Here is a 26576-nt window from a genome sequence, read left to right on the forward strand (position 1 = left end):
CTCTCTCTCTCGACTCACTGTGCTCAACCCATAAGAACTGACTCCAGGTGTCTCCAAGAGTCACAGCAAATACAGGAATACCATTTTTGTCTTCCATAATGGAAATCTTTTAAGAGAGAAGTAAAGTGTTGCTTCAAAAAGATCAATTCATAAGCATCTGCTGCTCCTCCATGCATTGCTAAATTAAGAGAACAAGGTCCTCTTGTGGAAAACTACTGAAATGACACTTACATCAGGGCTTTCAACATCCATATGATCCTCTTGCGAGATATGAAATATAAAGCCATCTGTATATTTTTATGCATAAAGTTCAATTTATACTGTGAGACTAAAACTGCAAGCATGATATTACACATGTCGTTGAATGCATTAACATTTTAAATTCAATCTTAATGCATTTGTATACCGCTTTTCACAGCAAATGTTGTTCAGAAGCCCCATTTGACTTAAAAACAAGCTAAATTAGAGTTTTAATGTTTTACCATTACAAATGGTGTCAACTTCAATAAATTTATTGCATGAAATCGTACTTTATTAATTGCAAGTTACCACATCAAAAAGTACATGTTGCAAAGTGGGTTTTTTTCTAGATTCTTCATGGACCAAAAAGTTCAAAAACCCCTGCATTACATCATGATGATTCAAGAGTGATTCTGATTATCAAGGAGCAGAATTTTCTCTCTATGTAATTCATAAAAATCTTACTTTACAGTGTTTCAAAAACTGAAATCGGTGGTTAAACAGACCAAAAGAGCAAGATTTACAATACAGAGACGCTCTCAGAATCACCTCTAGCTTACATCCTCTACTTATAAATACTTTCAGGCAATTATGTATATTTTACACCTTATTTTACACAGATCTGCAGGGGTAGAGGTAAAAAAAAATGCTGCCTTAAACATCAGAATTAGAATCACTCAGGAATGAAAAACAAATAAAAACTAGTCAAATGTTAACCGCATCGATTTTTCTACTAGGAGGAATTCAAATATACCTAAACCGTATAAAGGCTGATCACTGAAATCTCCTCAGGCCGGATGTCTGCTGTAGGCTGGGAATAATACACACAACAGCAAAAATGCACACAGATGCACTGCGGATCGCAATGCCATTAGCTGCACTTTATCATACGTAACACAATTGAGTCACATGAAAGCAGGTGTGATTAACAACAGGACAAAAAAAGACCGGAGCGTATCTTCTGTTGCACACGTAATAACACACACAATGAAAGACGGTGTGCTAGCTTTGGGCTAAAAAAAGGCATCAATAAAAAAAAATATTTTAAAAGGTTGAATGACTTTGGTTTAAAATTACTTTCAAATAACTTTAGATTTGAACAATTAACGCCAAATGTAGCATGACAAAGTTAGTACAGAATAAAAAAAATATTTTGCGACAGAATACTAAAAAATAATATGGTAACTGTGACTTTATCTCACAATACAGATTTTTTCTCAGAACTGCGAGATATAATCTCTGATTATTCTGATTGATCTAAATTCTGATGTTCTTTTTTGCAATTCCAATTCCAAATTCTTCTCTCGAAATTCTCAGTTTAGACCTCGCTATTTTTTTGTTTGTTTCTGCCACAAAATAAAAATAAGTGACAATTCAGATTATTTTCCCCCTGCAATTGTGAATTTAGTTTATATCTTGAAATTCTGATTTTATATCTTGCGATCACAAGAAAAAAAAAGTCTGCATTGTCAGATAAAAATAGCTTTTTGTATTTTTTATCCTATGGTGGAAACAAGCTTCCGTGCTTGTCATTGTACAACAATAAAATTGTTCACCAAACTTCTGAGTCAGTAAGGGCACGTGGGAGGTTTAAGGTTAAAAGTGGTTCATGAAATAATGAAGAGGTAGTTTAAATGAGAGCTGATTGTATTTATGTCCTAATCCCAACAGGAAAGCAATGGAAAAAAAGGGATTTCAGTAAAACTCAGTGTTTTGCAGATCCTTTTTTGAATCATTAACTTCTTTCTTAAAAAAAAAACATTACATGAAGAAGCACCATTTTTTAAGTCAGTTCATCATGAGGTCAGAAACAGTTCTGGCTGCACTATAAGCTTCAAAGCTGGTGGAGGAGGATTCTTGTTTACAGTCGATTCTCACACAGCTGCTCAACCCTCCACAGCATGTGTGCATTTTGGACACTGTTCCTCATCCTTGGGAATGAGTAAATCGCACAGAGCCGCTCTCACGCTCATTCTAGGCTCCCGCGGCGAGCCCATGTGGAAGTTCTGGTAGCCCTGACACACACCCAGCCCTTCCAAATCCAGCAAGAGCGACACCACTTCATCGACCGATTCGAGGCAGGTGGGGTGGCGTGAGTAGACGGCGTGCATGAGCAGGAGAGGCTGGTTCTGGACACTGACCTGGTAGAAGTAGCCCTTCTCGATCTGGACCACCGTGTCAGCCATGCTGGAGATTTTGGAGCACTGCAGGAGCTGGAGGATGGGGCCTTTGGACATGACGCCCACCCAGTGAGCGGGCAGCACGGTCTGGCCTAAGGAAGTGAACAGCTCCATCAGGCCTTGGTCTCGGTCGTTCTCTCCTCCCACCAGACTGAAGATGTGAGTAATCTATGAAAGCAGATGTGACATTTGCATGGTCTGACCTGCTTGATAGCTGCGGAAATCTCTGATTGTGCTGGAAGGATTTTAAATCAACAATCACCACAATGATTCAAAATAGGGGTTAGAGGACAAACCAGTCATAAGGGACAATTTCTTTAAATTGAGATTTATACATCACTTGAAAGCTGAACAAATAAGCTTTCCATTGATGTATGGTGATGTATTGTTAGGATCAGACAATATTTGGCCGTGATACAACTATTTGAAATTTTGGAATCTGAGGGTGCAAAAAAATCTAAATACTGAGAAAATCACCTTTAAAGTTGTCCAAATGAAGTTCATAGCAATGCATATTACTAATCAAAAAAATTACGTTTTTATATATTTATGGCAGGAAATCTACTAAATATCTTCTTGGAACATGATCTTTACTTAATATACTAATGATTTTTGCCATAAAAGAAAAATCTATAATTTTGACCCATACAATGTTTTTTGGGCTATTGCTAAAAATATACCCCAGAGACTGCTTTTGTGCTCCAGGGTCACATTTTGTAATGGCTGTAAAGACTGACACATAAACATCACTGAATTTCATTGTACACAATAATACAAAAAAGTTATAAAACCAAGTAGTATCTGGAAACAAAATAAGAACTAACTTAACTTGTTTTTTAAGACATTTTGTCTTTTAATGAATTTATGTAATGGTGATGATTTTTTGTGTTTTATATATATATATATATATATATATATATATATATATATATATATATATATATATATATATATATATATATATATATATATATATATATATATATATATATATATATATATATAGTTCTGCCCAAGTATCCTAAAAGAATAACCCCAGGTGTAGAAAAATCACTTTAACTATCAACATGATCCATTAACACTTTACAAACACTGTGAAAAATGCTTAGGCCTTTTAATAAATTGATAATCAATAAAACCTCCTTTTTTTGTGAAACTGTTCGCTTGAGGGCGTGCTTGTGCCACTTTAATATTTTAAAATATAATAATATTCTAATTAAAATTAGACTGTAAATGCAAAGAAAGATTTTCTTTTATAAATATTATATAACTGTTAAACTGTTAAACAATTGGAGATTTACTTACAAAATAATTTTAGAAATTGAAGTTATAAAATGTAATTAATATGAGTTCAAATTAAATCAAAGTAAAAAAAAATATATATATATATATATATATTAAAATTATATTTTGTTCTGATAAACTGATAAAATCTGAGATTAAAGACTTTTCTAATGTTACAAAAGATTTCTATTTCAAATAAAAGCTGTTCTTTTGAACTTTCCATTCATTAAAGAACCGTATCATGGTTTGCACAAAAATATTAACTCTTTTCAGCACTGAATCTGATAATCAGAAATGTTTCTTGAGCAGCAAATCAATATATTACAATGATTCCTGAAGGATCATGTGACACTGAAGACTGGAGTAATGATGATGAAAATACAGCTGCGCATCACAGGAATAAATTACATTATAAAGTATATTCAAATAGAAAAGACTTAATTTAAATTGTAATAACATTTCACAATATTATAGTTTTACTGTATTTTTGATCTAATAAATGCAGTCTTGAAGAGCAGAAGAGACTTCTTTCAAAAACATTCAAACATGAATATTGCTGTATTGGGCAGCAGTGAAGACAGACTCACCACCGGCGTTGGCTCCTGTAGTGGTTCTGACACATGTTGTTCTGTGTCCAGAGCTGCTTCTGTGTAATGTGACTGTGGTGATCCCACTCTCACCATCTCGATCTGAAGAAAGCCGTTCTGAGTGCCATCGTCCGCCATCGGCAGAGAGCTGGTCACCTGACCCATCGGCGCTGGATTGCTGTTACACAGAGGTACTGATCCGAGCACGTAAGGAGCCGCCGGCACGCCTGACATGTTGTAGTATAATCCCTGTGAAACATGCAGAAATCCAGACAAACATCAGCTTTCAGCGGCAAACCAACTCAAAACATACATAACTGGATGATGCAGGTTGCACTTTTAATCTGGAAAAAAATGCAGACTGCCTCAAAAACAAAACCAAACGAAAAACTCCTGGTGAACTACCAACAATCCTGATGCAAGATTCAACAGTCAGAGATTTTTGCAACCATCGAAGGTAATGTTAGGTACATAACTAAATAATGTTCATTATTAGATCACTAGAGCATAAATAAATACTCCAAATTTGTGAAGGCAGCATGCACTAACCGCCTGCCAATACTTGTATGAGAAACTATAAAAGAAAAGCTTTAAATGGTTACACTTTACAATAAGGTTTCTTTTGTTAACTTTAGTTAACTACATTTGTTAACATGAACTTACAATTAATACTTGTAAAACAGTTATTAATTTCAATTCATACTGACTGCTAAATTTACTAACACATTACTAAAATCCAATGTTTTTTTTCTGTAGATATTAATGAATGGACTTGAGCTCACATCAAATAACAATGAACAACTTTACTTTTATTAATAAACACAAAGATGAATAAATAGTGTAATACTGTTAACATTAATGTATTAATTAATAATAACTAATGCACCGTATTGTAAAGTGTTACCATTTTAATGGTTCCTTGCTGTTCTATATCAACATACAAATTATATAGTTTAATGTTTGAAATTAAACATTTACACATCCATTAATAGTGGTACTGTAATTTTATAGCGTTAATGAAAAAAAAAAAGAAATGTATATTATATATTAGGGATGCACCGATCATGATTTTTCGTGGCCGATTCCGATACCGGTTTTTTTTACAAGCAAACTGGCCGATTTTTTTTTAAGCAACAAACAAGAAAGAAGGAAAGTGTGCATAAACAAGATATTTGGTATTTAATAGGCCAAACTTGCTTTTGGCTATTGAAAACAATAACCGTAACCATCTGAAATTAAAGGCAGTTACTGCACAATAAGTAGCCTACATTCAATACAAACATGGTACAGACATCAGCATTTAGCTTTGGTTTTTGAATTGGGTTGAAACTACAGAGAACTGGCCTTAAATTAAAAGATTAACTGTAACCATGTGAAATTAAAGGCAATAACTGCATAGTTCTACAATCCAAACAACACAATCAACACACATTCAATAAGATGTTTCTTAATCAGCATTCAGTATTTTAGTTTTTAAATTTGGTTTTTAAAAAAAGCTCTTTACCAGTGAGACTAAAAGTATGCTATATAAATACATTTTCCAAAATGTTAAAATCAAATAATGTTGATGCGAATAAAACAAAGATGCAAAGTGTTTCATTCATCCAATAAAAATGTAAAAATTAGGGTAATGATTCACAGCTATATATTTTTACTTGAGCCAGTGAAAAATAAATAACTTATTGTCTCAAGTAAAAAAAAATATTTATAGATGTGAATCATTACCCTAAAATGTTTTAATTGGATGAATGAAACACTTTTTTTCAGTGTCTTACAGAAGGTGATTTTTAAATTAAATTAAGTCTATGTAATTTTAAGGTAAAATAAAAAAAATAATCATCCTAATGCAGAACTGACGTTTATTTCTGGCTTTTCAAACGTGTATGCAAGCTCTAATAAAAAAATCAGTTTTGTCACAGTTTAGTCCGTTTCGTTTCTCATCCAACACGTGAGAAACTGAGCTGAACATGTCTTCACGGTCTACTCGTCTTCAGGGCTCGGACCGGTTTAGTGCGCGCAGGAAAGGGACTTTTATTTGTGCGCCAGTACACCAACGGCTGATCGCTTCCTGCTATCTGTGCCTCAGACATGAAGCTCTGCATTTCCAGAACTGATCGGCTGCCGGTGTCCTGCGTTTCTTTTACTGTCTATGGTCCTGCGCACAAATTTCGAAATACTGTTCCACACAAATGACATAGCGAACGATTACAACGTAGTCTGTGCACGCGAGCGAACTTCCGGAAAAAATCGGCTGAGAAAATACAAAAAACCGGCCGATTGCCGATCGCGTATTTTAAGCAAAAACCGTCCGGTTCCGATTTATGGCCGGTCAACCGGTGCATCCCTGTTATATATATATATATATATATATATATATATATATATATATATATATATATATATATATATATATATATATATATATATATATATATATATATAAATAATAGTTTTTTAAATTCTTGTTTTTGTTAACAGTGACATAATAATCTGAATGCAATGTAGGACACTCTGGATGAAAAGCATACACTGTTAATATAAGTCCTCATTGTACCTTCTTTTTTTCTTTTTTAAATAAAAGAGTTACAATTCATCTCAGAGCTAATATGTTTATTTCAAGGCTTAGAAATCTTTGTTTTATATATGTATATATTTTTTGAAGCCTATGAATTAGGAAACTAATTTCAGAATCAAGGCTGGAAACAAAAATGATGTAGAAAGTAACCTGAGCACTGAGTCCAGACGTGTTTGAGTGCATCTCATTAGACACCATCGCTGACCTCTGACTGGCCAAAATATCAGGATTCTATTATAAAAATAAAAAAAATAGTAAACATAATATTACATTAAATACAATCATGAAAACATTGAAGAACCTAACTGAGTGATATTGATATAGTCTAATGCTGCAATCCCATCGTATAAAAATGACTATAATTCCTGACAACTTCATGACTCAGAAACCAGAAACCTCCTCTGTGTTGGACGCTCCATCTTCCTCAATCACGGCCTCAATGAAGACGTCTTCCTCTTCTTCCTTAAAACTGTACTTCCATTTCCTCTTTCCTCCTTTCCTCCTGCCATTCATCTTATAACGCCTCAAGTCTTCTTTGTCATCCTCGTCCTTATAATACACTTCGTCATCATCCTCCCAGGGGTTGCTTCTGAGTTTCTGTTTTTTCGACGGTCTCCCGCGCCTCTTGAGCTTGGGCTTCTCATCTCTCCTTCTCCGTGGAAGGGATGGATTTCGCTTTCCCTCCACGATCTGATAAAACAAGAAACATCTGGCTAAACTCATCTTGCATGTGTGTGTATCTGGCATACGGTCAGGCGATGCCAGCAGATGCTAGTCAGAGAAATACGTACATTTCCTTTTTGACCATGAAGCCTTGACTGAAGCTTGCACTGGCGTAAGCGGCATTTCTGCTTTTTCTTGTTGCTGCCACCAAACTTGGGCTTGTCCACGCAGAAGTCACATGTGCCACAGTCGTCTTCGCGAAGGCACGCATCACACTGCTGACACATCCTGCGACTGCGCTTCTTCACAACCTGAAATCAAGAACAGACAGAGAAATTGTGCTCTTCCGGTAATAAAGGGCAGATTTTTTTTAAATGTAATAAAACCTTAATTTAGGTTTAAAGTGGTTTTATGAGCTCAGCAATAACCAGGAAAAGAATATTCCATGTCCAATTCGTAATATGCTCAAAACATGTAAAGCCTGAAATATGAAATAATAGTTTCACAATTAAATGAAACAGTTTATTGACACTTTAGGTTTTTCAGCACTTTTTGATCATGGTGATAATTTAGAGGTCTCAAATACAATGCAGAAGGCTTCATAGGGTAAAAAAACCTCCCATGCCACAATCATTAAAAACACCAAAAAAGATGCATGTGCTGCCAAATCACTCACCTCATCGTCATCATCATCGTCATCATCATCATCATCACCATCAGGGACAAAATCCTATAAAAACACACAATAATAACCTGGATTAGTATTTCCTGAATATATTGTGATTTCTGCACTATATGCATCACACAATGAATCAGGCATCAGAGTTATGAATGAGTAACCATCCACTGATCCCTTTTACATTGTAAAGACTAAATATATGTGAAGGAAAAAAAAAAAGATTTAGCTCCATAAAGCATGTAGACTCACCATTTTGACAGTTTTCTTGTGTTCGGGACGTTGTTTCTGTGAGAGACAGAGTGACGTTATGTTTAGGTGTGAATTAGTTCAGCTATTGATGAATTTTTGGATGATCTTTGGCAATGCTTTTGTGTATGCTGCAGTTTCACGTTTCCACCCAAAAACATAACGAATGTGTCTATATGATGTCATGCGATTATCATTACCAGAACTTGTTTTCTTGGATGTTTTTTTGTTTTTTTTGTTGTTTTCCCAACCTCCCACTGATCCTGCCCCACCTTGAAAATAATCATAAAGATAAAATAAAAAAAGCATAATAAAAATGAAGCAAAGGAAATATGATAACTAAGGTGTTATATTCAACAGAATTGGAAATAAGAGGGAAAGTAAGTTACTAGAAAAGAATAATCAAGAGAATGAAAGAATGCTAGCAGAGAAATCGAGGATAATCTGGACCTAGCTTTTCAGCTACTTACGATAAACAAACTAGTTTGGGCTTATATATTGAGAGCAGACAAAAAGGGAAATTAGTTCAAACGCAAAAATATCGCCAAAGCCTTTTACCTCCCACAGAGCTGACATGAACACAGATGCACTGCTTCATGTCCACTTCACAACATCAACAACACAGCACAGATGAGTAATAAGGTCCATCAATGGACGTTCTGGCAAGTACAATTAAAATAAAATAATATATACAAATGTATTTGTGTGCAGTTTTGCCTTAAAAAATATTTATACAGCACTGATACATGGGGAAAATCATGTCTCAAAATACAATGACATTTCCGATTTGAAATGAACTAGAGATGATCACTAGAATATTCTTTAAAAAATGTGCTAATTTTATATTTTTTATTTATACATTTCTGTTAGCAACAATATTACTCACTAAAAAATGTTTAATAAAAATACAACTTCAGAACAAAACTCAATACTTCATATACAAAAACATAAAATATTATACAAATATCCTAAATATATAAAAAGTTTTATTTCTATTTATCTATAAAATATGAATATTTAAATTTATCTATAAAATATGAATATTTAAACTCTTGGTTTTATCACAGTCTCAAGAATCAGTGTCAGAAAGTACAGAAAAGCAGGAATGAGATCTTTTGCGATGCCTGTCTAATGGTACATACCTTCCTAAACACAATATTTGGAGGAGACTGCTTCTTGTCTGCTGCAGAAATGAGAAATAAAGAAATTAAACAATGCAAATCACACAATATCATACTTATCCTCCACTGCTTGCTGAAATGAATAGTGTAAACACAAATTCACATACATTTAGGCCTACATCCGTAGCACATTACGTCTCCGATCTTCTGAGCAGGAAAAGCGCAGCCACAGCTTTCACATTCACTGAAGAAACACAAACAACTCGGACTTTATGAAGGTAAACTAAAGACTTTTTAAGACCTGCAGAAACCATGAACTGGACACAATGTTAAAACATTTGTGAACCTAGTTAAAAATAGAGCATGCAAAATATATACCGTATTCTATAAGTCGCACTTTTTTTTCATAGTTTGGCTGGTCCTGCGACTTATAGTCAGGGGCGACTTATTTATCAAAATGAATTTGACATGAACCTAGAGAAATGAACAAAGAGACATGAACCAAGAGAAAACATTACCATCTACAGCCGCGAGAGGGCGCTCTATGCTGCTCAGTGCTCCTGTAGTCTACACTGAAGACATAGAGCGCCCTCTCGTGGCTGGAGACGGTAATGTTTTCTCTTCGTTATTGGTTCTAAATAAATGCGACTTTTAGTCCAATGCGACTTATATGTTTTTTTCCTCATCATGACGTATTTTTGGACTGATGCGACTTATACTCGGGTGCGACTTATAGTCCGAAAAATACGGTAATTAAAATGAGTCAGTGGTATGAAATGAGTCAGATTTGTTCACCTGAGCAGAGGAAGACTTTCTTTTAGGGTCACTGATCCATTAAGCGTAGTCCCCGGAAAATTTGCTGAACTTACAATCTGATCTGAGAACATATCCTGAGTTTTTGTAGGGCTAATGGGCTCCATAGGAGGACAAAGCCAGAGCTGAAGGGGAAGTTCAGTGCCATCTTTCCCAGGTTCAGTAAAGGAAACACTCTGTCTGGAAACATTACCCAATTTTACAGCTGGAGTGTGAATGAAATTCTGTGTCACGGATGTGTCGAAACTGAGCGGCGTGACCCTCGTGAGGCGTGGAGGGCTGTGAAATTCGGTGTTGGGGGTTGTGGAGAGGCTGCTGCCCCCTGCAGGTGAGATGGGGATGAGTCTGGGTTTTTCAGATGTTGATATCGGGTTGTGATTGATGCTCTGCAGATTTCTGGGTAAAGCCTCAGGTGTGTGCGCTGGATCTGGGACGGGAATGGCAGTTCCTGATGCATTACTAGAACGCGTTCTTCCCAGTAAAGGAGGAACAATCCGCTAACGCCAAACAACCACATAGAAAAGAAGAAAGTGTTTTAAAAATATTGTAATAATTTAAAATAGGATTCAATTAAGACTGAAGAAGATAAAATGATTATGGACATTTTCCTGGATACTTAGAAAAGTAGTAACCTTAGAAAGCACCACTAATTAAAGGATTTAAACAAAAATGCTGCTATTATATTAAATAATACAATTAAAAAAACATCCTACAAACATATTAAAAACACATTAACAAGTAATAACTGAGAACTAAGCAGCAAATCAAAGTATATTAGAATGAATGTTAAAGGATCAAGCTAAAAATTCAGCTTTGCATTTCAGGAAATAATTACATTTTAAAATATATTCCAACAGAAATTAGTTCTTTAAAACTGAAATAATATTTCACAATATTACTGTTTTACTGTATTTTTCATTAAAACAAATGCTCCCATAGTGCATACATATTATTCTCTCTAACGGAGCAAACAAACCAAAATCAAGATAGATTGCTACACAAACCTCAGTTTTAGGGCGAACTGGGTGCGATCCTTTCCGGGGCCGACCTCTGCCTCGTTTTACTTTTGGACTGTGAGAATATGAAAAGTACGAAAGTCAGTTCAACAACTGAACACGATCAACAGGTGTGGTATAATTATCAAAAGTGATTTATCATCAAATGAATTAAAATATAAAAACTAAATTGGGTCAAAAAGTGTGAGACCAGTAATGGTCTCACACTTCTGTTTAGTATTTATTTTTATTTAATAAATAAAACGTTTAATTGCAAATAATCAGCATAGCAGTTTGAGTGGAAAAAGTCAACTAAAAAAATTTAGATACAAAGTTCTGTCATGAAACTCTAGATGGCGCAGACTGATACGTTCTAATTCAATCTGATATAATTACATCACTATTCACGTGGCACAGCTGATTTTTTCTTTTTGTATCAGCAGCCAATGAGCTTGCTGCTCAAACATTCAAATACTTGGCTAGTGCTCACTGTAGTAGTGGCAGTGCGCTTCAGAAACCCTCCGCCTTCCCCAGCTCCACCTGTATAGGTTTTAAATATTTAATGTTAATGTATTAAATATTTTTTTATTAAATAATGCTTTTTTTTTGTCTTATAAATAATAAACATCATATTTGATGCTAAATTTAATGTCTAAACTCTCACGATGTTTAGGGCGGGTTGATAAAATAATGATAATTATCACAAAATATTTTTCCTCGATTTAATGATAACATGTTCGATGTTACCCCAGGTGGCAGGACCCAGTATATGTCATAAACCCCACCCACTCCATGTAATCTAATGGGACTTGAGACAAAAAAAAAAAAAAAAACTAATTACACTTTAAATAATTTTTTCTAAAGATGGTTACAATCATTTTAGGTAGTTCTTTTCACACTGATGTATATTCAATTGTTCTGTTTTTCTAATAAGTTCGCTTTTAGTTATTTAATGCTATAAAAATGGGATGTGGCATCATGATTGTGAGCTTTTAATTGGGTCTGTGGGAATTTGGCCGGGACTTTGATACGGTGGCTCTCACGATCAATACAGTTTAACTCTGGATCCAAATGACATAATTTTCGCAAGATAACAGTGGCCTTACTGAGATGTTTTGGCTTCACTTTATAGTATTTGAGTCTATGCTCTCAATAAGTGGCAGCACTGCTCAAAACCATAGAGTATTTATAGTAAATGTATTTAGGCTACTGTTTTTTATATAAGCACTATAAAAATCATATACGTAGTTACAATTTACCACAATTATGAGGTACTGTGTGTGTTTTCAACTCAGGTTATCATGATCTAACTGTGTAATACTGTAGATAACCAATGGTTAATTTTGATAAAACTCAAACAGTCAGAAAATTTACTTTTTTAACATAATCTTACATATAAATTTTACCCTATAGTTTGTTACAATTTTTACAGATGATGCGGTTTTTTGTTAATGAACATATTTACATCGACTTCATGCCATAGGAGAAAAATAAGTTCTGACAGACTTAAAACTGTTACAATCCACCAAAATATTCTTCAAAGATAATGGATTCTAGCATAAAGAACAAAAGAGGATCTTCACCCGCCAACAGAAAACTATAGGTTAGTCTGGAATGTCCTTTTCGACATCTAGTGTAGACAAATGGGGTCACTTCATCTACAGCGATATCACTGACTTGATTGGAATTAAGTGCACAGACACTATTTAAACTGAACAGAGATGACATCACTGAATTCAATGATGAACGGCCTGTCATTTTGGGTTATTGACGCACTGTTTTCCTAATGAATGTTATTCAGTTTCTTTGAAGCAATCTATTTTGTTTAAACCGCTATATAAATAAAGGTGACTTGACAATATGATCCCATCGACTGATAATTATTGATACTGACTGATATGAAAAATATTAGCACGATAATTTTTTGCCCATATCACCCAGCCCTATATACACTACAGTAGCATTGATGTACTGTGACATATTGTTGCACCTCTAACGCAAACTATAAAAAAAATCCCACTTAATGCAAACAAAAATTAGGCATAAGCAACACATACACGTCATCATTGGTCTTCATGATGATCCATTCACTGCTCTTGACACCGTCACCACCGTCATCTTCATCCTCTTCCATTGGCTTCAACCAATCAGGTGGCGATTCAGACATCACCTTTCCAGGAACACTGTTCCCCATTGCATTGACCACATCGTCAGTAACAACATCTGCTCCAATTGGAGGAGTCTCTTCCGGTTTCGTCATCTGCGGTTCAGCCAAGGCCCCATTCAGCTCATCAGTCATATCTGATCCCGTTCTCTGGCCTGGAGGCCTCTGTATTACTAGTAGATTTGTGAGACCAATGGTTTTAAGCCATGCCAGGAAGAATTTGGATGTTGAAACGCCAGCTCACATTTTTAAATAGGAAAAATGACTTTGTAGTCCATATAAATTAGAAGTAATCTCAAAGCTCTGAAGAGCTTGGGTTGCATGAAATGTCAAAAATCCAATATTTCATCCATGTCTTTACTGGTTATGAATCATACCTGTAAAGAAAAAGCAGATGTGAAGAACTAAAATACTTAATTTTCAATTAATTATTTATAGATGCAGTAACATTATTATAATGGTAAGGGCTGTTTTAAAAATTTCTGCCAACATGGTCATTTTTGCTGCTTAATGGATTTCTAAAGACATACTGAATTACTATAGACATAGAATTCATATGAGCTTAACATCGTCACTGATGATTTAAGAAACTGCCAAAGAGAAATAAGATTTTTGTGTACATGCATCAGGATCTGCATACCAATAAAACATTTAAGCAATAGTTTCTAAGAAAGTCTCTCCCAATGAACTGATGTAAATAAAACCCTTCTGTTAAATTAGGCTACTGCAAAAACTCAAGCTAGCAGAAACAGGATAGAGTAGCATGAAGGAAAATATTTATAGAACCATGCTGAAATGAGCGGATGCCATGGTGACAGAATTGCCAGCATACAAATGGACTGAGAACATTCGATATCTGCAATGCAGCGCAATTACTATGGCAAAGAAATGCGCTACAGTCCAGCAAGCAGCCAGCGTTTGTTAAAGTTTGTTTAATGGAAAATACCTCATTTCCTCTAATTAAAACCAACTGGTTAATACAACTGCTGTTTAAGAAAACTACTCAATGGCTGAACAAGGTAATGAGCACTTTCACAACTAGAAGAACAATACAAACCTGACAAATAGATGTAATCAACATCTCAGTAATAATCAAATCTTGCTGTGGGTTTTAGCTTAATAGGGTCATATGATGCGATTTCAAGTTTTCCTTTCTCTTTGGAGTGTTACAAGCTCTTGGTGAATAAAGAAGATCTGTAAAGTTGCAAAGACTAAAGTCTCAAACCCAAAACTAAACAATATCAAATTTATGTCAACCACGCCCTCCTAAATGGCTCATTCTAACACACCCCCACATGTCTACATCTCGATATGGTAAGATTTGCATAACGCCGTCCAAATGTTTATGCAAAGAAAGAAAAGGTAAATTTTATTCTCGCCGTTGTCACCAGCACCATGTTGTGGAGAAGCTGTGTTTCATAGTGAAAGCGACGCTACTTTGTTTGGTCTTCCAAAAGAGGACACAAGTAGAAATCAGTGGTATTCGTATTTTATCAGCAGTTGTATTTACAACACTGTTCCAGAACAGTTCAACCCAAATATTCAGATGTGTGCATCGCATTTTACGGAGGACAAGGACTGTTTCCTGAACCAGTAGCCTACAATGCCAGTGTCTGTTACTATAAAGTGGGGCAATTCCAACTTTGCACAAGGACAATCTGGCGCTTCTGACTCACAACCTGTGAGTACGTTTTCATATGTAAAGGATTTGTTAAGGAGTAACATTTCCGTCACACGCTTGAGGCATTCGGCCAATCACAACACACTGGATAGCTGGCCAATCAGTGCACACCTCGGTTTTCAGAACGAGTTTTGTAAAAATCGACATTTCAGAAAGGTGGGAGAAAAAAAGAATGTACAGTTTGTAGAAAATATTGGGTTTTTTTTTTCCCTAGAGATCTCTCATATAGCCAAATAAAAGTAACAAATACAGCATCTCATTATCAGCACAATTTTAGATTCTTTGTCTTTTCTAACTACTAATACGAAAATGTACCAAGCTAGTAATTTTTTGCCATTTAGTCAAAAAGTTCCTCATCTTTTCCAGCTACTAAGAATAACATGTATGATGATTTTCTAAAGATATGCAACCGTGGAACAGATAAAAAAAAAAGTGCTTTAAACAACATTGACTGTTTTCCTTTTGATGTGATGCAACAGAAAGATGCAAAACCGCAGTGTGAGATAAAATAGTTTTTAATGGTTTAAGTAAAAAAAAAAAAAAAAAAATGTAATTACTCATTTTAGTATGTCCCAAGAAGTGAACATACTCTGCACCATGCATTATAACGTTATTTATTTAGATGCCTCGTGGAATATGTTAAAAGTTGACAATGCTGCTGTATCACTATAAAATATTAAAGTATCATTAAAATATTAATTTAAATATTAATGTATATAATGTATCACTATATAAAATATAAGTAATGTAGTTTGATTGACATCAGTGAAGCTGACTCATTATATATATTTTTTTAAGTATGTGATCCAATAGTTTAAAGTTAATTTGTTTGGACTCGTGGTCATTATTAGTAATTTACCGAGAGACCACGCAAAAAGCGAATGAACAATTCGCTGAAACGGAATTAAATTGCGCAGTCCCCCTTTTCAGCGCAAATTAACTAAACTATCTTAAAGATAAAGTTATAGTTTGAGCAATGTCTAACATTTCTACCTCTAAAAATGACCGGTGAGCGAAATAAACAGATCGTAATAAATCGACACGAGTTTCGCCAGCCTCCATTACAGATCGCAGGAGTGAGGAATGCTGTCCCGACGTGCGATCAATAACACGCCCGATTTAACGACATCACTATCAAACATCACGCGTTTTGTAAGTGCATTTTATTGACAACGTCCCTTATTAACTGTGGCAGATTTTAAAGACACGATAAGTTTATTTTGCACGACTCTTCACCGTCCATTTCGCCGTGCTGAATGAGCTCCAGCAGCCCCCCCTTCACTGTTGACCCTCCCCTTCATTGCTTTCAGCGAAGCAGCCTCGCAAACGACTTTCCGAGCGCTTTCTCCTGCACGGAACCACGCCGATCTCCCCACTCTTTTACTACAGCGATATCTCGAAATTCTGACGTTGTGTGCGTGTTATATGCACGCGTTTTTACCGTGTACTAAAACATAGCGTATCGAAGACTTGCAGCATTTTGACATTCTTACCTCATCGAGTCTCGCGCAGTCGATCGGCTCGTTCATCTGCGCCTCGTTCTCTCCGATCAGCGATACTTTCGGCGATCTACTGCGCATGTGCTGACACGAGCATCGTAGGAAGTCGATCCTAACTGAGGTGTCGAATAAAGAAATTAAGCGGTAGATCAGCGGTCAGAGCCCTTACAATAATACTCACCATTAGTATAAAACAATAACAAAGCTAGATCATCAGTAACTGTAGTTTTTCGGAGTTTGTCTGTTTGCTTTTTGACGAGCGTGTACGAATATAACATTAAATAATATTGTCGACTTGCGCATCGCTACAGAAAATTATAATTTGTTTTTCCTCGATGAAACGCACCATAATTTTTCATCCTTGATTAATAACACCAGATTTAAATTTTGTGAATCTAAATAAACTTAGAATCCAAATCCGAAAGGGACTTGAATTACCTTTATCAAATTTGGTCAACATAAACACTTTAACATTTGGTAATCACCATCATAATTCTTAATCGTTTATGAAAAGTGAAATGCATTCACGTTACCTCAAAATCGCAGTCATAGGTCGTTGATGCAGATCAGAGATCAGATCAAAAAGCATGACATTTTTACATTTTACATGGAACGCAATAAGAATGATCCAGTTTTGAATCAATCATGCAACCCTGCAAGAATAATAAATGTACCGATTACATGTACATGAATCTAAACTTTGGTCAAACTTTTAATTACAATTATAACAAGTCTCAAAAAATGTTAAAATAATTTGGCCACACCTGGACTATAAAAAAACAATCAGCACAACAAACCCTTAATAATGATTATTTTTTATGTAGATGCACTAGAAATGCAATGTAAACACAAATAGCAGACAATTCACCCACCAGAAAAATATTTTAATCCTTCTCCAGTTTACTTTTTTAATGCACAATAAATGGATATGAGATTCTTTAAAAATCTAAAAAATGTCTTCACAATTAAATGTTGTCACAGCACCATTCAAAAGAGTAAAGCCAAGGGTTACATGAAAGCATAATGCAGAAACACAAAGAGTGTTGTACATGAATTAGTTTCAACAAACAGCTACTAAGACACTGACTCTTCACAAACGTCAGGCAACTTCACCAGCAATGGTTCCTTTTCTCTGTAAGATCAAAGACAAAACTTCAGACTGTCAGGAGAGCTACTTCATGGATGAACATTATGTGCTAATGTTATGGATAAAAGATTGAAAAGGAATGACAGTAACCTTATCTGTCCTTGTTAGTTCTCAGGTCTGTGGTAACTGGGTCGTGTTGGATTGTCTGGTGCAGCATGAGGGCCATGAGACCTGCACGATTCGTCATGGCTGTTTTTAGATTGCGCTCCTGCTCAAACAATTCATCCAACTTGTACCACTAGGGAAGGAGAAGACATAATGGGAATGACTGAAGAAATGAAAGATTAAGATTCATGAATGCAATCCTGTGGGAAAGCAAGAACATCTTAATCACTTTGAGATTATTACACAGCTATTTTCTTTGATCCAAATAAACCAATTCTTTCCTTCAAATAAACGATTCCTTTGCAAATGCACTGACCACTCTGACTCGTTCCAGGTCCACTTCGGCCCTGCGGAGCTTCTCCCAGCAGTAGTGTTTGTTACACTTGCGTTTGGACACCTTGCAATATTCTCCGGTGGGTTCAAATACATCACGAACCAATGGACAACCACAGACCTCATCAGCAGGGACCTGCATGCATATATTCACAATTCTGATTAATGTCCTTAATATCTATGCAGTTTAAATGTTTGTGTATCAAATGCATGTGGTAAAGTACCTTTGGGTCTCTGGAGTGTTCTGGACAGAGAACCTGCAGTCTCTTACAGTAGGTTTTGCTTTGTGGATTGTAAACATCACAGAAGAGCCGAGTAGCACTATTATTCAAGAAGAAAAACAGCCGAAATAATGAGACTTTAAGATTGTGTGCAAATATATTATTTGCTTTTGTCAAAGGCATTAAAGGTGTACTTTTTCCCACAATTAAAAAAAAAAATAATAATAATATATATATATATATATAGAACAGTACACTGAAGAAATGCATGATATAGGCATATAGAAAACAAATATAAAATAAATATCAAAGATTTATTTTACATGAAGCAGTTTTATATATATATATATATATATGTGTGTGTGTGTGTGTGTGTGTGTGTGTGTGTGTGTAAAAAAATATGTATAATGTTAAAAATATTTTTATTTCAAATACGGTAAATGCCGTTCTTCTACACTTTCTATTAATGATAGATAATGATACTGTTACTGATTTCAACATTGATAATAAAAAAAATTATTGAGCAACAAATCAGCACATTATCAGATCATGTGACACTGTTTTTCAATATTACTGTTTTTACTGTATTTTTGATCAAATAAATGCAGCTTTGTTAAGCAGAAGAGACTTAAAAACATTAAAGCGGTCATAAACAGAGACATTTTTCACTCAAAACTTTCTCAACTAGTCTAAAAAAAGCTTATACTAAAGCCAATTTTGAAAAAAAAGTGTAATAGAGTGGATAAACCCCGCCTCCGCAGAAGATCATCAACGCCTGCTTCATCATCACTGCCTTTAGCTCCGCCCATTGGTTCGCACATGTAGTGTAAATAACGAGAGAGACGAACACATGCTCTGAAGACAAGATGCTGTGCAATGCCAAACTGAGGACAAACACAAGGTGTGTCCCAAATCGCGTACTTACACACTATTTTAAGACGTTTTGTAGTATAAATATGTGTGAGAAGTGCGATCACACTGAAAATTCCAAAAAGAACTTTAAACACCCGGATGATGCAATTAAATAACACTTCATGCAACTGTTGCAGCTTTAATTTTGTAGCGGAGGGGGAGGGGCTCGGATCATAATTCATACACTACATGGTTGAGTACATAGTGCATAAGTACATAGTGTATGAGTGCATCGTGTATAGTGCATCATTTGGGACGCAGCTAGTCTTTGCATTGCCTTCCGTTGGATCCCAACATTAAAGTGGATTAGCTTTATTTTTAATGAAGTTCCAGACCATGTCAGTAAATCGTTGGCAATTTGTTCACTTCATTTCACCATAGATTCGTTTGTAAACAATGCACAATTTGATGCCAGAGTGGGCGTTTACTTCAGTCTACAATCCACCACACCTATTCAATCTTGATAACATTATAAGTGGACCTTAGAGAACTGTACAAAATTATAAAAAAAAAGTAGCAGTTCATGAAAAAAACAAGCAGTTCATGACCTCTAAACATTTTTTACATTTATATCACAGTGGAAGCATGTTAATCTAAAAATGTGTACTATTAATATACTGTATATATTTATATAAAAGTGTACTTGCCCCTCTATGCGAGTGGGGTACATGGAGCCAAAAGACGTCTGACTCTCATACTGGTTAGAAGAAAGAGATGAAACGTGAACAGCATTTTAAAAACATAACACTAAAACATGTGACAATGTTTTAGGTTTACACATCACAATTTGTAAAATACAACACACCTTGGCATAGCACCTTTCCATGTGACGTAGTGCCACCTTGGGGTTAACTGGGTGACTGCAGGACACACAGAAGATTTGTAAATCTGTGTCGTCATCACCCTCATTGACCTTTGGGAAAAGAAAAGCAATATCCAGCGCACTGTTATGAGGTCTGAACGATCATATAACACTGAAGACTGGAGTATAGGCTTTGCATCACAGGAATGAATGACATTTAAAATATAAGATAATTATACTTGAACATATTTACAGTGTTTTCAAAGCAACAGAATGCTGGAACTATGTTTATGATGGCTCTCACCTCTTCATCGTGCTGCACAACCTGCTGTTTGGCTTTAGCAATGATGCCCTCCAGCTCATGGAAGCGTTTCTCCATATCAGTGAGTCGCGTGCGAGCTGACTGCTGCTCACGGCGGATTCGATCTAGAAGTTTCTTGCCCTGTTCTTCAGCGATGCACGGGCTCTGCTGCCACTGCTGGATACGCTGGGGCAGGATCTCATAGATTCGACTGGCAAGACAAAAAGACACAGAAATGTCTCATCTCTTACATACAACTCTCTGTAAAATGTAAACTGTAAAGTATTTCCAGGTTTACTTGGCAGCGAGCTTCATGCCGCAGTCATCAGAGCAGTATTTAGAGCTGGCGCGTGCAGCTTCGACACATCCGGGTCCGAGGCACTGTCTGGCTCCTCCGCTGTCCCGAACCTCTGCCCGCTCGCTGTGTCTCACCCGGTCACGGTGCTTCTGTTTGGGCTTGTGCTTCCGAGACTTATTCTCCTCTTTCTTATGAATGAAAACAAAGTCTTTTAATTATGTTCCATTTTAAGTACAATGATCAATTAAAGATTTCTCTTAAGGCTTCTAAATTATAAACATGGTCAAAACGTTGTCGTGGACATTCTACTACATCTAAACTATAAACTAAGATTTTAAATATGATCTTAAGACATATTTTTGGGTGATACAGAGTGACAACTTATATACTTTACAGTATACAAGCTTTCAGAATTTCTTCATACTTTTTGGCTACCAAATATTTTTGCTGCAAAAACGTTTGGGCCTCTGAATAAAACTGAGCTCTATACTCTCATCTGCCATACCATACGATTCATTTAAGCCTGATGCATCAAATATGATCCTCATCCAAAAACACAGATACATAATGTAAAATGTATATTTTTTATAATTTTTTAAAAAAATATCTTGTTAAAGGTTCAAGCATTTTATGCACATATTTTTAGGACTTTACCTTTTTTTCAGATCGCTTTTCTCTTCTTTTCACATGCTTGACTTTAACAGCTCTCTTTCTCATAGCAGGGTCAGCATATGAACCGTCATCATCATCACTGTTCCAACCCTGGTAAATAAAAAAATAAGAAGAAGAATAAAAAAATAAAAAAAGTTTAGGCACAACCATTTCTACAAAAAGAAGTATCGTCAATCTCATCCAAGTATAGACATTATAAAGTAATTTACTTTCTGCACATGCATCAGCCTAAAAAAAAAAAACATTTTGCCTGACCTGATCTAAGGAAGCTACATTTATAAGTTTTATTGCTGATTTGATGCATTTTGCAATCAGAAGATTTTTAGCGTTTCCCATTCAAAAGCATATGAACGGTTCTTGCATTGCTGGAAATGTGTGTCCAGAAGTTTTACCAAGATATCCAGATGGGCTTACTTCCTTTAAAAAGGTATTTTCTGTTTCTCTGAAGTGTGATGTGAGTGTGAGGAGAAGCAGGTACCGTGCTGTGGTCTCCGTACTTCCCGGCACAGTAGTGCTGATACAGCTCCAGCTCATTCTCACTGTAGTCTTCAGACAGTGGGCCATCCTGATAGTCTCTGCCCCTAGACATGGCCCACTCCTCATCCTTCACTCGCAACATTTTCTAAAAAAAAAAACAGAGTCAGTAATCATTGTCATACCTTTAAATATTCCACTAAGGCATTTGATAGAAAAAGCAAAATCACTGGCAATATGACAGTTTTTACGAGAGTGAAACGCACCCTAGCGCGCACTTGACACTGCCTTAGACGACACTTCTGCCGGATCTTATTTGGGCCGCCGAACTTCTTCATGTCTTTACAGAAGTCACACAGTCCACAGTCCTCTGTGCGCATGCAGGCTTCACATTCTCCACACATGCGCGCGGATCGCTTAATCTGTGGACAAATCCCAAATATTCCCCATAGCCAGTCCAAAGGTTGACACTTGACAAACAATTTTATTTTTAGCAACGGTCTTCACAAAGCTCATTGAAATAGAGCAGCTTTATAAATCAGAATTTCTCACCCGTGACCCACGCCGTCCATCCGACTTGAAATCCGGTGTGTCCGGCTGGTTATCGGTCCAGTCTGGCTCCGCTTCTTTCTCTCTGCTTTTCTTAGAACGGAATTTGATCTCTAGGGATTCATTTTTACCTAGATCACAGGGTGTACATATTCAAAGGGACGTTTTTGATGCTATAATAAAAAAAAAAAACCCTGATAAAATAATAATTATAATTCTAATTATTATATAACAAAATATAATACATTAAAATTAAAATAAATATTTAGTTTGTTTAAAAAAATCATTAGATAAAATAAAATGAATAATTTAAAAAATGTCTTACTGCGACACTTTTCACAGTACCAAACTCGGATGGTTTTTGCCATCTTCTCGGAAATATTAATGCAGTCTCCATGAAACCACTCACTGCAGCTGTCACAAGCACTGTGTACATGAAAATAATGGGACATTATGATGCAAAATATTTGGTTTGACAAAAAAAAAACTGCATGCAAACATTTAAAGAGAAACACATCTTACATCATAAAGCAGTTCATGTCTGGTTTGCGACAAAAGCAATAAACAGGTGCATTTTTCCAGTTCAGACTCGTCTCTGGTCCGGGAGGTTGCTCCAAGTCTGACAATTCGCTGTCCTATAACATGAGAGAAGAAACTGAAGAAGCTGAATGTGGATTACATTTGACCTTATCTGTATGTTCTGTAACTACTTCAATCCAGACATTTACATTTCAACAATGTTCCTGTTATACAGTCTACCTGTGCAGTTTATATTCTGCATAATGTTACTGTATATACTATAAAGACAAGCTTTAATATGCTCCTATATGCTATATTTTCTTTATTATCTTGATATGGCTTTTTTTTATATTTTTAACAAAAAAGTAGCATGTTTTTGATATGAACCATGGAATTCTTTCAAATACATTCATTAAGTATTCTGGTGTGTGTGTGTGTGTGTGTGTGTATATATTAGGGATGCACCGAAATGAAATTCTTGGCCGAAGCCGAAGCCGAATAATAATGAAATGCTTGGCCGAAGGCCGAAGGCCGAATACCGAACGCGGTGTTTCGCATTTTTTCCATTTATTTTGCCAATCTGTCACCTTTTTCAGGCCTTCTGAGTTTGCAGGTATGGACATGAGATGCAGCACTAAACAGTCTCTCACTGTTGGTGCTTGTGCATGGAGCAGACGAGTACCTGCAGAATAGTTGAACATTTTATTGCAGTTTTCTGACAGTTGCTCATTTCAAAACGAACAATGTCTTCAAGATAATGAAATGGTTGAAACCCAGTGTAGGCCTACTATTTTACTACACTGAAAATAGTTCAGAATTTTCACAAAATACATATAAAATATAGGTAGTAACACTTTATAATGTTTGTTAACGTTATTGCATTAACTAACAATGAGCAATACATTTGTTATGGTATTTATTAATCTTCGTTAATGTAAGATAATAAAAAATATTTAGTTCATGTTAGTATAAGTGCATTAACAATTTTAACAAATAGGCCTACCACTTTTGATACTTTTTAATTCAGAAATTACAAATGTGATACTTAATTTTAATACTGTATTAGTAAATGTTAACATTAAGATTAATAAATGCTTTTAATAAGGGTTTTTCATTGTTAGTTAAAATTAAAAATAGAAACTACTTATAAAGTGTTACCATAATCCAAAATATAAATAAAATCTTAAATTAATTTCGCATACAAGGAGCCTACCTGCGTGCCATCTGCGCCAGGTCAGGAAAGCGGCCTTGATTATTGCCACAGCCCATATAGAATCACAGACAGCAATTATTTTATCAGTTTTAACAATGAAGCTATGCGTCAGATTTCATCTTCATATAATATCCAATTTTGAATCCTTATCCAACCAGGGTTTAAAATTAGGATTGAGGGGACAGCATTTCCCCATTGTTGCTTTAATGCTTTGTCTCCCATTCTCACCGACATTGTCATAAACATCATAAAAAATTATTTTAAATGATCATACGCCTTCTTGCTACATGCTGCTGTCGCCTTTTTTTTTTTTTTTTTTTGATGACGCGTCGCGCATGCGGCGGACGACTGTGCGCCACTGGTGGCTGGTGTTGCCAGATTGGGTGTTTTTTCGCTACATATAAAGACCCGTTTACGGTGTGTTTTAGCCGGGCTTTCGCCAGGAAGGCTCTATAGAAATCTGGCACCCTATTGAACGAAGTTAACCTGAGAGAGCGTGCCGTTCACAGACACCAGAATGAACGAGTTGACAGTAACGTTCATCAGGTAGTAATACAGCACGTTCAGTTCACGTTCGCCCAAAATATGAACGAGTTCATGAACTATCGTTCAATGAACGCGTTCAGGCACAACACTGCCCATCTAACGGTTGAGCAGTCGAGCTTGTCCTCTGTCTTGCAAATGGGTTATTCTCTTGGAGGATCTCATCGAACATGTCAGACAGCCAGACTGTGCGCGGCTCATCTGTAGTACGAGCCAGTTTACTCTCTGAGCTGTTTTCATCTCCTGCGCTGTGCATCACCTGACAGTCTCCATCACCTAGCGGCTTTCCCAAATCCAGAACAATGTCTGCAAACGGCCGTTTTTGCATCTTTATCTGACACTTTTTAAAGTGTTTCCACACTGCTGACATGTTTGCTGCATAAAGCGCGCGCCTATCACTCTACGCGGGTTATTTGATTGCATCATTAAAAACGTCATTGTTCGGCAAAATTTATTCGGCCTTTTTACTTATTCGGCCGAACACCGAAAGTGCTTTTTTGGCTATTTTCGGCCGAATAATTTCGGTTGCCGAACATTCGGTGCATCCCTAGTATATATATATATATATATATATATATATATATATATATATATATATATATATCAAAGTACCAAGGTATTACAACCTGTACATTACTAATGACAAAACCAGAAGTGCAAAAAAATTTCACTTGCCATGACAGATTTGTCCGGTTAATGTCCAAAAGGAAGGAATGTCACCACAGTCGTCTAGAACATCTGAAGCACAAAAACGAATAAGCTATCATAACCAAGGTGAACTAAACAGCTGTGCAGTTAATTGTTTAAATAGTTTAATAGTTAATGCTTTTGTTTACACCGCGGAACACTGCACAACAACATTTACCTCCGCTTCCTCTACGATTCTTCTTCTACGGTTTACATGACACACGATCTGCTGCCACCTACTGGATGTGTGTGTAAGTGTTTCCTCCGACAGGCAGTAGAAATGCAGGGTTTAATCTCTAAATAATAAAAAAAAGTTTAATGAAATAAAAAGAAAAAAAAATTATAAATAAAAATTTATATATATATATTAGTGCTTTCAAATGATTAATCGCATCCAAAATAAAAGTTTTTTATAGCATATGTGTGTGTACTTTATATATATATATATATATATATATATATATATACACACACATACACACATGTACAGTATATATTTTTTTACAAATATTTATAAAGTGTATTTTTACATGTATATGTTTATATTAATATAATTTATATTATAAATATAAATCTAGTTCATGTATTAAAAAAACATTTTTCTTAAATACATACATGCATACATACATAATAAATATAAATAGCACACTCAAATATATAATGTAAACAAAAAGGTTTATTTTAGATGCATTATTTTTAAACGTCTGTTTATATATATATATATATATATATAAAGCCATACAGACGTTTAAAAATCATAATAAAAATTATAAATACACACACAAAACAATTAATAGAACTATAATTAATCCTAAAAATAAAATAATAATACATAATTATAAAATAATAATAATACAAACATATTAATAAGAATAATTAGTATAAAATTAACTTTGGTAGCTGCTAACAGAGATCAAACGTTTCCTTTTTATGTTATACAGTATAAATACATAAATTAAATTAATCATTTGATTAATTAATTTTAACACTTATAAAATGCCTATAATTTTATTTGATTGTTGAATATTTTATTCAGTTTTCTACTGTTAGAATCAAATGAGAGTATTATATAA

General features: G+C 35.3%; 2 protein-coding genes across 3 annotated transcripts; both read right to left on the minus strand.

Annotated features, from left to right (window-relative positions):
* Positions 1 to 510: 510 nt before the first annotated feature.
* LOC128018959 (uncharacterized) lies at positions 511 to 16879 on the minus strand. 2 transcript variants are annotated; one of them, XM_052604876.1, is made up of 14 exons: positions 16722 to 16879; positions 13441 to 13924; positions 11393 to 11459; positions 10371 to 10885; positions 9743 to 9819; positions 9597 to 9637; positions 8655 to 8726; positions 8458 to 8493; positions 8206 to 8259; positions 7658 to 7840; positions 7263 to 7556; positions 7017 to 7097; positions 4292 to 4540; positions 511 to 2588 (listed from the first exon to the last, which is right to left on the minus strand). In XM_052604876.1, the coding sequence occupies exons 2-14, from the start codon at positions 13680 to 13682 to the stop codon at positions 2127 to 2129; spliced, it is 2373 nt and encodes a 790-aa protein (XP_052460836.1). In that variant the 5' UTR covers positions 13683 to 13924; positions 16722 to 16879; the 3' UTR covers positions 511 to 2126. The 2 variants fall into 2 exon arrangements, with proteins under 2 accessions (XP_052460836.1, XP_052460838.1); XM_052604878.1 differs by lacking the exon at positions 8655 to 8726.
* Positions 16880 to 17590: 711 nt separating this feature from the next.
* On the minus strand, positions 17591 to 25772 carry LOC128018960 (CXXC-type zinc finger protein 1-like). Its single transcript, XM_052604879.1, has 16 exons — positions 25682 to 25772; positions 25492 to 25554; positions 23064 to 23176; positions 22867 to 22967; positions 22545 to 22672; positions 22259 to 22414; positions 21997 to 22140; positions 21501 to 21608; positions 20847 to 21034; positions 20552 to 20759; positions 20251 to 20358; positions 20093 to 20142; positions 18537 to 18633; positions 18296 to 18448; positions 17965 to 18112; positions 17591 to 17859 (listed from the first exon to the last, which is right to left on the minus strand). The coding sequence occupies exons 2-15, from the start codon at positions 25492 to 25494 to the stop codon at positions 17966 to 17968; spliced, it is 1704 nt and encodes a 567-aa protein (XP_052460839.1). The 5' UTR covers positions 25495 to 25554; positions 25682 to 25772; the 3' UTR covers positions 17591 to 17859; position 17965.
* Positions 25773 to 26576: the final 804 nt, after the last annotated feature.

The sequence above is a fragment of the Carassius gibelio genome, chromosome A8 (genome assembly GCF_023724105.1).
Source record: "Carassius gibelio isolate Cgi1373 ecotype wild population from Czech Republic chromosome A8, carGib1.2-hapl.c, whole genome shotgun sequence".
NCBI classification, from domain to species: domain Eukaryota; kingdom Metazoa; phylum Chordata; class Actinopteri; order Cypriniformes; family Cyprinidae; genus Carassius; species Carassius gibelio.